The sequence below is a fragment of the Pomacea canaliculata genome, linkage group LG9, assembly GCF_003073045.1.
Source record: "Pomacea canaliculata isolate SZHN2017 linkage group LG9, ASM307304v1, whole genome shotgun sequence".
In the NCBI taxonomy this organism is placed as follows: Eukaryota; Metazoa; Mollusca; class Gastropoda; order Architaenioglossa; family Ampullariidae; genus Pomacea; species Pomacea canaliculata.
The window spans coordinates 18,072,039-18,085,228 of record NC_037598.1 but is presented as its reverse complement, the minus strand read 5'-3'; the positions used below and the strand labels follow the sequence as shown (position 1 = coordinate 18,085,228).

The following is a 13,190-nucleotide window of genomic DNA, read 5'->3' as shown; positions in this document are numbered from 1 at the left end:
TGAACTCTTATTTTCACCATTTCTCGACTTCCGTCAAGACACGACTTTCACAGAATCCACTCCGCTCTGATGTGGATTATGAAGCATTGAGCAGGTTGACCAGTGAATATAACAGGACCATCAGAAGCTCATTGAGTCGGAAGAAAGATGAGACCAGCGATTTGTACTCCCCGCGAGACACAGGACCAGGATTAAACGTGGCCTTGTCCTCTGTAAAGTGAGAGAAGTGCAGGTGAGAACAAATGATCTGTGTGGGTTGGGCATGTTTTGTGTCAGGGTGTGACACTTGTGTCCTAAGCCTGTCTCGCCTTCCATTGAATTCCTCTCAACCTTGTAATGATCGCAGAGCGTGCGTGCTTAGTGCTCACAGTCGCGCGCACCTTGATGTCGCATGTTTGTGTGTGTGTGTGTGCATATTTTAATATAAGAGTGTGTGTGTAAGTGTGTGCGTGTGTGTGCATATTTTAATATATGAGTGCGTACGCTTAGTGAGTGTCAACATACGTAGCAGCTGATGATGAGAAGGAAGAGGAGGATTGGAAAGCGCACTTTCTCGTGTTAATGTCAGTTCAATGATGTGCATACTGAAGACTACAGCGAACTGACAGTCAACCATGCAATAAGAATAAACATCAGTAAACTGATGGCATTGTGAAAAAAAAGTGCATGGATGAACAATTCGGGATCTGTCGGTACAGTACTCCTGATTATGCAAGATATTACATAAAGACATGGGTTCTGAGGCCGGAGTTCGAATACAAAGGGGAACAGTGGGACAGGAGAAGGGAAAGGAGGTAAAGCATAGAATAGTCAGTATATTGTGTTGTCTTTTACACATTGTCACCACCTTATGTCATACACATATTTTGTCATCTTTGTCAGCAGATTATGTCATCTCATTCGCACATGGTGTGTGATTTTATTGTCAGCACATTATGCCATACCCATTGTTTGCATAGCATCCTCTTATAGACATTGTCAGTGTATTATGTCATGCCATACACATTGTCAGTGTATTATGTCATGCCATACACATTGTCAGTGTAATATGTCATGCCATGCACACTGTCAGTGTAATATGTCATGCCATACACATTGTCAGTGTATTATGTCATGCCATACACATTGTCAGTGTATTATGTCATGTCATACACATTGTCAGTGTATTATGTCATGCCATACACATTGTCAGTGTAATATGTCATGCCATACACATTGTCAGTGTAATATGTCATGTCATGCGCATTGTCAGTGTAATATGCCATGCCATGCACATTGTCAGTGTAATATGTCATGCCATGCACATTGTCAGTGTAATATGTCATGCCATACACATTGTCAGTGTAATATGTCATGTCATGCACATTGTCAGTGTAATATGTCATGTCATGCACATTGTCAGTGTAATATATCATGCCATGCACACTGTCAGCGTACTATGTCATACACATCTCGTCTCTAATGCATTGTTCTTTCTCTGCGTGTGACACCGGTATACAGGTCCGGCTACTCGCCCATGATCTCTAGCCTACAGGTGTTAGCTCCCTTGCTCCCTCTTTGAGTCGCTTTGTTGAAGTCACGTCTGAGTAATCTAGTCTGCAACAAAGGCAAACGAGTAAGATAAGTGCTCATGATAGTGAGTCATACTGCAACTCAAGTCATACTGCTGAGTGATTTGCCGGGTATCCAACCTGCCAGGTCTTGAAGGACTGCAACTGAAGAAACTAGTGCAAGGGAGACTACCCCGTCTGGTACACGGTGTACTGTATTTGTCCTCCTTATTTTATTATTATTTTATTTCTTTGCGAGTTGTCCTGTCACACATAAACTGGTCAACACGCTTGGTTGCTGGTGAACGCGTTCTCTATTGAAACATCTAAAAAAAATACCTTCGAATAAGGTGTTTGAATGTGATTGCAGACTACTGATCTGAAGTTAATTATTGCAGTAAAGATGATCAACGAACTATTTGAAGTGTGTGGGGGTTGGAGAGGCACCAATCTTCCCTGGAGTCTGGAAAATTGTATGATGACAAAAGATTGTGACACTGATAGCTAATGAAAAAGATGAACCACAGCAATCAACAAAGTTCATCCTTTCCTAGCAAACCATGTCATTCTCACGAATTTTTTTTTTTAAAAGCGACAGCCCAATATTTGACATCGAATTACTAAAGAACATCTCTTGATGTCAGACTTCACATTCTGTAAACAGCAGCATTCTGCAGTGTCAGACAGTGGAGCTGGTGTTTTTAAAAATTCAACCCGTATTTTTTATAGCCGTTCATTTCTCACCTCATAGCCACCCTCACCCTCACACCCCTCCCTCCACCCAAACATACACGAAGTTAGTTTTTCCTAAAGCCAACCCTCCCCCAGTCCGACAGTCTATTCCAAGAAGTAATTTTCTTTCAAGATGCATTTCTTTTGTTTCCTTATGTCTCATGTTTACCCTTCTCTAAAGCCGCCTAGATGTTTACTCAAGCTGATCAGTTATCGGTGTGACCTAAGGTAGTATTGTAATTCGTGACATCTGCGACTCGACTTTCCTTTCCAGCGCTGGAGTCGATGGAGAGATGCTTCACATGTGGTTTACATGATGCTGTTTTCTTTGTTTATCTAATGTGTCCCAAACTCTACGTTGCCATGGCAATACTCCTTATGGCATTTCACAATAAAAAGCTTGCGGAAAGCTTCGGACAATTGAGGCCAGACATGCGTTTATTGAATACAGTCTTGGCTTGTTCTCTCACTTCATTCCTTACTTCATATCTCTACCTGCTTTGTACCGAGTTCCCCCCCCCACTCGACCCGGCTAATCTCTGTCGCCCTCGCATGACACGAAAATAACAGCGACATGCCACTAACACACAGGAACTGTACACATCGACATTACACATTACCAGCCTACATACTGATATATACACGACGTCAACAACCAATCAGTGTACATACTAACAGTGTACATACTAAGTGTACATACTAACAGTGTACTAACAGTGTACTACTAGCAGTGTACATACTAACAGTGTACTAACAGTGTACATACTACAGTGTACATACTAACAGTGTACTAGCAGTGTACATACTAACAGTGTACTAACAGTGTACATACTAACAGTGTACATACTAACAGTGTACTAGCAGTGTACATACTAGCAGTGTACTAACAGTGTACATACTAACAGTGTACTAACAGTGTACATACTAACAGTGTACATACTAACAGTGTACTAACAGTGTACATACTAACAGTGTACTAACAGTGTACATACTAACAGTGTACTAACAGTGTACATACTAACATTGCGCCACGTCTAAAGCCAGTCCGTACACGTGGCACATACGGACCACACCATAATTATATTTTGATCACAACAGGGACAAGCAGGCCACACACAATGGACTCCGTGTGCCGAGTGCTCGTCGTCCTGTCGGGGATCTTGTCGCCGTCAGCAGGTCTGGAGGTCATCGACATGACCCTTGTCCTCGCCAAGGATACCATCAACTGGCCCGGCTCTCCGCCATTCAACTTCACCATTCTCAAGCGAGGGTATCAAACACCCGGATTCTGGTCAGTGGCGAGAAAAAGGCGGGGTGGGGCAGAGAAAGAGTGTGTGTGTGTCATGGGTGGGAAATCTTTTCTCCTGCAAGAGTCATTTGTATATTTATAATATCATTAGCCGGCATACAAAATTATCTACTTAAATATAGGCTTCTATATTTGACAAGCTGTAGTTTCGCCACAATGGGTTAACATGTTTGCAACGTGTACAGTCCCGTCCTGCCTGGCACTATCTGTCCTCTGAGTCACCACAATCCGCCTTCTCGAAATTAGGTGGGCTAAAAACATGCTCTGCTCCTACTAAAAGAATAGATAAAAAAAACTGTTTGGAATCCGTAAAATATGTTTAAAATTAGAAAGTTCTTAGGAGAGATAGAGTTTATAGTAACAAGACCCTTTTTCCCCTTCCCTAAAGAACAATTTTCTGTTTGTGGTTGTGAGGTAAAAGTACGTTGATAATAAGGATTATAGAACAGATTCTTCCTTATCCTAACGGAAAAGTTCCTGGGATTTAAAAAGTGTATGTACACAAGTCAAACAGACAGAGGAATGCTTTCACACGCACAATAAGCTGATAAACCCAAACGAATTTTTATCACTCAAAGCCTTTTCACTTCCTTATCCCTTGGAAATCCATGAAAAGATAATGTTGGACGTTTATAGGGGACTGTACACTGAGGTACACACCAGTGTCGACGATCATTATTTATTGTGTGAGCCGATATGGTCGTAGAATGCTACACGTATCATCAGGAGGAGGGGAAGGGAGGATTGGTGTTTACACCGAGCCAGCAACTAAGTCTATGTCACGGCAAGGCAGCCAGCCCTGTAAACAGATGCCACACACAGAGAAACACATCAACAGCCCACATCACACCAAAGGTGGTCAATCCTCGGTTTGTGATGAGGGTCACATGCAGACATAAGTCTTTAAAGTCTACAATAAGTTGTCTGTCCCGTCGTGTCTTCTCTATCCCGTAATGGACCTTCCTTGTTTGCATCTCAAAATTTACTTTATTGTTGTTACTATTATTGTTTGCTTACTATGCATGTCTATTGCAATGAAAAAAAGCTTATAGATTTACACAAATCTGCAGTTGCCCTTGCTGGCTGTATACGGACCAGGGGCCGGATATTCCCCATCCCTGATGTATATGGTATCTGTGTGCTGTGTGTGTGTGTGCGCGCGCGCGTGTGTGTGTGTGGTGCCTATGTATGTATATGAGTATAGGGGCGAGTGTGTGTTTCAGTGGAGACGGGTTACTAAAAAGTGTGAGATGTGAGAAATACCGATAAAAAATTCACTCATTCGACTGTCGAGAAAATATGAGTGTCTAAACGTGGGTATTTATGTCTGTGTTATCTAAGTGAGGCCAATCTATATTGTAACTCCAAGCTTTATATGACATTCCAGAGCTGAAGCCAAACAAGATCCACCTCCACGTCCTAGTTATAAATGGCTAGAGGCCCACTATACTCTGGTCGCAATACAGAAAGTTTTGTCTTCAATCTCATCGCAGGTACGAGATCAACTATTTCGGGACAGCGGAACACGCTGGTACGCATGTCGATGCGCCTGCGCACTTCAGTCAGAGTGGGTGGCGTGTGCACCAGATCCCGCCGTCTAGTCTCGCGGGGCCCGCTGTCGTCGTTGATGTGGCTGACAAGGCCACCAAGGACGCCGACTATAGACTGACAATAGAAGATCTGCAAGTATGCGAAGTATTTGTTTGTGTGTGTTAAAGAGAGAGAAAGAAAGATTTCATGTTTTATTTTTGTTCGATAATCTACTTTTCAAAAAAAGTGTTCCATTAAATGGTACATACCGTGACGTCACTACAGAAATAAGTTCGTAGTCTTACTGCTCCTAGCAGACAGTGACTGCTATTTCAAAATGTTCTCTTGTCCGGCAGTCTTGGGAAGACAGTCATGGAAGGATACCAAACAAGGCTGTGGTGGTGATGTACTCCGGTTGGGGTGCCCGCTACCCGAGCCCCTCAAGAGTCTACAACACCAACAACCCCCTCGACGCCTCAACTTTCCATTTTCCGGGTATCCACCCGGCTGCAGCCGCCTGGTTGGCCTCTCAACGTCATGTCATCGCAGTGGGTGTGGACACGCCGTCCACCGACTATGGTCAGTCCACGAAGTACGAGACACACGTGGTTCTGGGTAACAACAATGTCCTGGGGCTGGAGAACCTGCAGAACGTTGACCAACTGCCGGCTCGGGGCGCCACCATTGCCATCGGACTGGTCAACCTGAAAGACGGAAGTGGAGGGCCTGCTCGCATTCTCGCCATCATTGACAGCACGTCCACAACTCAGAGCCGGGACTCTATTGAACGCAGAGAAGAAATTTAAAAATGATCAAGCATCGGCTTTGTGTTATTAGAGGTATTTAGGCATCAACAGCGAACATTGTGTATGTCTTTTCCTAATTTTTGTTGCAGGTGAATACTATCTTCTCTAAATTTTTTTCAAAGATGTTTTTCTTTGGGACTTGGCCATAGCTGGTACCTGACAAAAAGAATTTGCTTATGTCAACACAAATGCATATTAAACAAGTGTTCACAACACTAAGTCCTCGTAACCTACTCTAGCCGTTTTCAGTGCATAAACAGTTATTTGATATTGTGAAAGCTCTTGGTTCGGTTTCGTGTTGAGTTCGTGTGAGTCTTTATTTTTACTGTGAGCAGCTGTTGTTATGTTATTTTGAGTCAGCTGTTATGTTTGCTTCTAAGAAATGTAAACATGCATATGAGATGATATTTTCGTTCAAACCACAGCTTCAATGAAGTGGAGAAGCTATAAGTCTTTGCCCCAACGTTCGAATCTCAACTAGTTTACTGACAAAGCGAGCCTTCCCCTCCCCCAATCTCTCTCTCTCTCACACATACACACAAATGTAGGTGACACATTAGGACTTATGCAAGCCTATCCCGAGCTATGCTCTACTTGCGATATGACCTTATGACATGACATACTAAAGCAACCTTCACTAAGCCTTGTGTTCTGTAGCGACCTTTATTTCACTGAGCGGAGGGATATTCACCCGCCTTGGCGCGGTGCAGCTGAACCCTCCATGTTGCAGTGTCAGCCTGCAAGTCTCACCTGATACACGCTCAACCTGGCAGCTGAGAGGCCGACTTCGCAAACAGAGGTGAGGCATATGTCTTTTGTGATTCTTTCTGCAAGCACACAATGTTTACACTAAGTGTTTTACGGGGAAAGATAGAGAAATGATGTTTGGCTTAAATGATAGGCATTGACATTCTACATCATGTTCAGCAGGGTTTTGCTGACTTGTCAGAGTCACTTGGGTTTATAGCTTGTAGTCTGCGAGATTGTATTCACAGAGTACGGGAGGATGTCAAAGATTTGTCTTGGTTGTGTCTCCGACTTTTGAAAAACCAGAATACATGCGGTTTCCTTTATGTGCGAAGATCTCCAGTGCGCTCAACTTTTCATCACCGGCGTGTGGTCAGAGTATGTCTGATGACAGAATGTTGACGACCACAGTGAGAGTACTGACAGCTTGTGCGAGACGATTCAATCTTGTCACTGAGTCACACAACAGGGAGGCTTACGTAGCCGTGGTTGAGTCTTGTACCAGGTAAACACGGCAGGAGCGACCACAGTTTCAGTGAACTGTGAACAGGGCCGTGCTTAGGGGCAGGCGGACGAGGCATCTGCCTAGGGCCCCGCGCTTCAAGGGGCCCCGCGCTTTTGATTGCAACCTATTGACGAACGTTACAAATAAATTAATCGTAGGCTTATGTTGTAATGTGTATGCAGCGTGCTGTCAATGATAAAAGATGAGATATCCCTGAGGAAAGAAGTGACTTTAGATCCCAACTAAAACCGTGTGATCGTGGCGTGAGGGCCCCGCACATGCCCTTTGCCTCGGGCCCCGCGGGGGCTAAGAACGGGCCTGACTGTGAAGTACCGGGCTGCAGACTCAAACTGAGGGACGAAGCTGACAAGAATGGAGACCTTTGTGCCCTGTACTACTCGTGAGTTGACATTTTGCCCCAGTTGTCATTTCCTATGACATGTTCTTGGAGTAAAACTTGGAGTGGGTAGAGGGATGCAAACTTTCGCCCCATTTGCTTCTGTCCCAACTAGACAGACGATGTTCACAACAGATCGGAGGAGCCGTTAATCGTCATAAAAGCAGCCTCTTTGCAGATTCCACTCCAAGCTGTGCTCCACATAAAGTGCCCGGGCACCAGTAAAGACAGCTTGGCATTGGTTCCTATCGGGTTTGAACCCTGCAGCCAAGATTAGGCTGTGGAAGTCTCCTTCCTCGATCCAGAATGTTCAGGCTATCTGGTTATGATAACGCAGTAGTCTTCAGATAACGTCCTCATCCTCCAATTAAGGCAGTGCTTAACCCTAGTCTCAAATGTGGGCAACTTTCGTACTTTACCGAGAGATTTTTTTATTCACATGTTACCCGAAGATGTTTTTTTCTCAGCATCTGTCTACAGCACTGATGAAATGAGGGCAGGCTGAGATGTGTGCGTGTTGTGGTGTCTGTAGTGATTAATTCAATCTTACGCAAGCGCAGACTTATGGCTTTTGAGTGGCTGGATGGTTCTTATTGGTTGTGTCTCTAGCGTGTTTGTTGACTGAGATTACATTTGGTGGCATGTTGTGTGGGGTAGCGGGAGGAGAGCAGTACCTGGTACGAAAAATAAGGCCACCTGACAGGTCTTTTTAAGGTATGCGCAATAAGTAAATGCGAACCGCTGAGGGGAGCTTCTTTATTCGTGTTGCTGCACGGCGTGCACACGACTCCTGAACAACATTCGCCATGCTAGTAGCCGATGCGTGAAGAGCTAGAGGAGGTAATTCAAACAGATTTACGCCGAAGACAGCTAACGGAAGCAGACAGCTTCCTGGTTTAACTCCAGCGCCGCCTCAATCCCCTTTCTGAAAACAGTTAAGCTTGAAGTCATGCGAAACACAGCAAGGTGAGACGCTGCACGAGTGAAACGCAAATTCTCTCAGGTGCAAATCTTCAATGGACATGACAGGCTTTGGATGTTTCGGTAAAAACAGAATCATTCTAAGTACGCTGAAGATGTCATTTATTTCTTTTCTTTACTGATAGGTCTGTAAAAGTTTGTTCCTTCTTTGTGTAAAGTGTGTGCTAGTACGTGGCATACAATAAATATCGCTATTCTTTCTCTTGCTTTAATGTAAGCAGACAAGATCAAAAAAGACATTGGTGGTGGTGGTGGTGGTGGTGGTGGTGGTGGTGGTGGTGGTCTCCAGACACGCATTCTGTCGCTGTCTTTGCATCGTGACGTCACACGCATTAACGTGTACTTCCAGTTGTCCCAATCACGATGGATAACGACGATGTGTGCCGGCTGCTCGTCGTTCTGTCGCTGATGGCGCTGTCGGCGGGTCTGGAGGTCATCGACATGACCCTTGTACTTGGAGCAGACACCATCGTCTGGCCTGGTTCCCCGCCCTTCAACTTCACGATTCTAAAGCGAGGAAATCAGTCCGATGGATACTGGTCAGTAGAACGACAGCTACAAACATTTCACACCTCGTTACAAGAGGTATCAGCTATTTCCATCCAATATATGATCTTCAATGACGTCAGCATTAAAATTCAACTCAATCTGGAAATTAATGAATACAACTGTACCACTCCGTTTTTGCAAACTTCTATCAGCTTTATGTTTTGTTAATATTTTATATCCGCTTTCACTCAGGCTTAAGAAATTGTAGCGAAACCTACAGATAGCTCCATCCGTTTAAAGAGAGAGAAGAATAGGAGCAAGTAACCTCGGATCAGTCAGCAAATGTTTGTTCTCGAGGAGCTTTTCTTGCTAGTGCATGAAGTCATGGTGTGCCTGTGAGTACGGTTGTCTGTGTGCAGGTGTATTTGAGGGCAGACGAGGTGTGCACGTGAAGTTTCTGTATTCGCAGGACGTATGTGCTTTGAATGTTTCTGTGCAAAGTTTGTATTCAGGAAACTGTGTTGTGTAACAAACGGTTGGAGCACAGCGCCTGGTCTCAGCAGCGACTGATTTGTATCATATTATCGCAGGTACGAGATCAACTATTTCGGGACAGCGGAACACGCTGGTACGCATGTCGATGCGCCTGCGCACTTCAGTCAGAGTGGGTGGCGTGTGCACCAGATCCCGTCATCTAGTCTCGCGGGGCCCGCTGTCGTCGTTGACGTGGCAGACAAGGCCACCAAGGACGCCGACTACAGACTGACAATAGAAGATCTGCAAGTATGCGAAGTATCTCTGTTTGTGTGTGTGTGCTTTCTCTCTAGCAAAAATAATATGAAATGAGAACCGAAAAATTAAAAGTAAATTAACAAACGACAGTGAAAGAAGATCCGGAAAAGATGACGAGACCCGGTTACAACTTACATTAATATATCTATTTGACCATTTCTGGATGCAATGCACTTTAATCAAGGCACGACTGTTTTTTCCGTGATCGCTTTGATCCTAGCCATAAGGCCGAGAAGTGACTTTTTGTTATTTCCAATGCATTATAAACAAAAGAGACTAGGCGCAGTATAATTAGCATTCTGTTATCAAGAGTGTGATATGAAAAAAAGGAAGTTTGCTCAAAGTATTTTTAGGGATGAAACGTTTAGGAATATCCATATATTTAGGACAGGGGTCTCAAACACGCGGCCCGCGGGCCGAATGCGGCCCGCGAAACATTTTTGTGCGGCCCTCGGCCACGTCCGAGGTGTATATGTATGTTGTGCTTGGTGATTAACTCCCGCAGTGAAAATTACCCCCGTTATTAGTGACAGAGACAACGTCAACTTATTTTAATAAACTAAACTGCCTGTGCATGTAATAAACTACACTAAATGTAATTAATAATTATAAAAACTTTATTTTAGCATTTAACTGCAGTGACAGTAGTGTTCGTAAAATTTAATGAAAAAACATTTTCTTTTCGTGGTGCGGCCCGCTGACTGGCTGTTACTTTCCACTGCGGCCCACATGCTAATATGAGTTTGAGACCCCTGATTTAGGACATACAAGGAGAAAATGCTGATCAGCTTCAGCTGTATCGGGACAAAAGCTCAGTTTAAACATCCTGGGTAAATTAAGCAATAACACTTCTGTTGGCATTTATGTACAGTTTATACCCATTCTAACTTTCATCAAAGTATCTCTTATGCGAAGGTATAAAGGGAGAAAACAGAATGAAGTACAAAGGGAAAGAAACAGGGTGAGGTTTAAGGGGAAAAAAGTCTTTACTTTCTTATCATACTTTGTATAGCAGCTAGCATCTTTTTTCTAATACATTTTGTCTAGACACATATCATAGTTTTGATCGATATAAGAGATCAACAGATTTACGGAAGTCAATAAATGCAATGTATAGTCTTTATAACGAGTGATGTAGCGTTGAACCATAACAACATGGGGCTACTATGATGATGATGATGATGTAGTTTTGTAGCGCGCTAGTATCCGCATCACAAAGATGCGCTCAATGCGCGGTGATCCCAGCAGCCACCAAACTGCAGGTCAAATGAAAACTTCAAATAAGTTTAAACAAGTGAGTCTTAAGATTTTTCTTGAAAGATGCAATACTATCAGACTCCTTGGTCGAGAGGGGAAGCGAGTTCCACAAAAGCGGGGCTACTGCTACTATTTAGTGGTCGCTTTTAAATCCTGCTTGCATCTCATGTAATACTGCTTTCGACCCAATCAGGGAAAGAAACAGTGGAAGTTAGAAAGGGAAAGAGACAGATAAAAAAAAACACAATGTAAAACTTGCAAGACTAAGGTAAAAACAGAAATGGTGTAAATTAAAACACGACGAAAAGTGATGGAAAGATTGAAAAACAACTAAAACAATTTCAAGGCAAAAACATTTAAGCACAACTAAATTAAAGGTAAGATTAAAACACAGTAAAGCTTAAAGCATCTCAACCGTCTGTTACCTTACAATGACATGTTTCGCAACAGGCCTGGGAGGACAGTCATGGAAGGATACCAGACAAGGCTGTGGTGGTGATGGACTCCGGTTGGGGTGCCCGCTACCCGAGCCCCTCAAGAGTTTTCAACACCAACAACACCCTCGACGCCTCAACTTTCCATTTTCCGGGTATCCACCCGGCTGCAGCCGCCTGGTTGGCCTCTCAACGTCATGTCATCGCAGTGGGCGTGGACACGCCGTCCACCGACTACGGTCAGTCCACGAAGTACGAGACACACGTGGTTCTGGGTAACAACAATGTCCTGGGGCTGGAGAACCTGCAGAAAGTTGATCAGCTGCCGGCTCGGGGCGCCACCATCGCCATCGGACTGGTCAACCTGAAAGACGGAAGTGGAGGGCCTGCTCGCATTCTCGCCATCATTGACAGCACAACAACTGGACGTGGAAATGCTCTTCACCCGACTGCGCTCTTGTTTCTGTGGATCGTGTGCGGCGTGTTTGTGTCGCTTCAATGGCCAACAGTTCTTTAGTGTTTTGCTTATTTTTCACAAAACTGATTACCCGCACACGTTCAGAAATGTACTGGACAATGTTCATATTCGTAATCTTTTCATGTCGATATTAATGTTCGATTATCTATCTTTCTGTCTGTGTTTGGGTTTACCAGCTTGTTGACCTTGTGGTACATTATCCTAACATGCTGGCATAATCAATAAATGTTTTTATCTGTATTTTCATTGTCGTTTTTCTCATCGTGCGATACCTTCACGCATGTGTAACTTCGTACAACGCACGCGCGCACGCCTTTGTTTTATCCAAACGAGTGTGTATGTGTTTGCATGCTTTCATTTTGGTTTATTATCTTATTATTGCTACAGTTTATTACTCTTTATGACTTCTTCCTAAATATGTGGTTTATGCAGTGTATGTATGTGGTGAGTGTGGAGAGATATGTAGGGGCACGTGTGCTCGTTCTCTAATTTGTTCGCGATAAGTAGAGTGTGTGGTGTGTGTAGCATGTGGTGTATACAGTGTGTGTGGGTGTGCGTGTGTGTTTGTGCGTGTGTTTTCATTCAGGTCGTGTAATCATCTGACAATCACCTGCTGTTTATGACTTTTCTTGTTCAAGCTGAAGACCTGAGCCAGATGCATGTCTGCTCTATAAGCTGGCTACTGCCACCGAGGCCGCAAGACAAAGCTGTTCTCTCTTATGCTCTATAATCTGTCCTCCATCTCTCGCTCACCCAGTCATCTTTACATACAAGATACAGGAACACTTTACTGTAATTCGTGCTGAAAGCTTTATGTACAACAAGAACCACTACACATAAGACACGTGATTCATATGGTCATCTGTACAGCGCCTTGTGATATAACACTCGGCTAAGACATGTCCGGTGACAGAACAAACATTCTCTCTTTTCCAGTCTGAGTTCAGTTTACACCACTTCTCTGCAAGTATGACAACAATCAAAAACACACCGATGACATATACAATATAGACAGAAACTAAAATAGTGAAGTATGGACAAAAGGAGAGATTTACAAAATTTATGGCAGCGATTTCTGAGCTGGCTGTCCGGAAGTGTATGGCAAGCCAGAACTTTTCCAAGTAGTTCTAAGAAACTTCTGGTAAACTTTTTTCTCTAAAATATTTAAGAAGGTATGTAGCAC

The 13,190-nt window shown here is 43.7% G+C and overlaps 2 protein-coding genes across 3 annotated transcripts; both read left to right on the top strand.

The window, feature by feature from the left end:
• Positions 1-525: 525 nt before the first annotated feature.
• On the top strand, positions 526-6,208 carry LOC112572561 (kynurenine formamidase-like). Of its 2 annotated transcripts, XM_025252298.1 has the most exons (4): positions 526-794; positions 3,381-3,573; positions 5,085-5,277; positions 5,478-6,208. In XM_025252298.1, the coding sequence occupies exons 2-4, from the start codon at positions 3,401-3,403 to the stop codon at positions 5,925-5,927; spliced, it is 816 nt and encodes a 271-aa protein (XP_025108083.1). In that variant the 5' UTR covers positions 526-794; positions 3,381-3,400; the 3' UTR covers positions 5,928-6,208. The 2 variants fall into 2 exon arrangements, with proteins under 2 accessions (XP_025108083.1, XP_025108082.1); XM_025252297.1 differs by lacking the exon at positions 526-794 and having other exon boundaries at positions 3,332-3,573.
• Positions 6,209-6,551: 343 nt separating this feature from the next.
• Positions 6,552-12,247, top strand: LOC112572560 (kynurenine formamidase-like). Its single transcript, XM_025252296.1, has 4 exons — positions 6,552-6,726; positions 8,907-9,096; positions 9,637-9,829; positions 11,546-12,247. The coding sequence occupies exons 2-4, from the start codon at positions 8,921-8,923 to the stop codon at positions 12,044-12,046; spliced, it is 870 nt and encodes a 289-aa protein (XP_025108081.1). The 5' UTR covers positions 6,552-6,726; positions 8,907-8,920; the 3' UTR covers positions 12,047-12,247.
• Positions 12,248-13,190: the final 943 nt, after the last annotated feature.

Coding starts and splice junctions, on each gene's coding strand:
- LOC112572561 (XM_025252298.1), top strand. CDS start 3,401: ATGGACTCCGTGTGCCGAGTGCTCGTCGTCCTGTCGGGGATCTTGTCG. Junction 3,574..5,084: donor TATCAAACACCCGGATTCTG/GTCAGTGGCGAG, acceptor ATCTCATCGCAG/GTACGAGATCAACTATTTCG. Junction 5,278..5,477: donor TGACAATAGAAGATCTGCAA/GTATGCGAAGTA, acceptor CTTGTCCGGCAG/TCTTGGGAAGACAGTCATGG.
- LOC112572560 (XM_025252296.1), top strand. CDS start 8,921: ATGGATAACGACGATGTGTGCCGGCTGCTCGTCGTTCTGTCGCTGATG. Junction 9,097..9,636: donor AATCAGTCCGATGGATACTG/GTCAGTAGAACG, acceptor ATATTATCGCAG/GTACGAGATCAACTATTTCG. Junction 9,830..11,545: donor TGACAATAGAAGATCTGCAA/GTATGCGAAGTA, acceptor GTTTCGCAACAG/GCCTGGGAGGACAGTCATGG.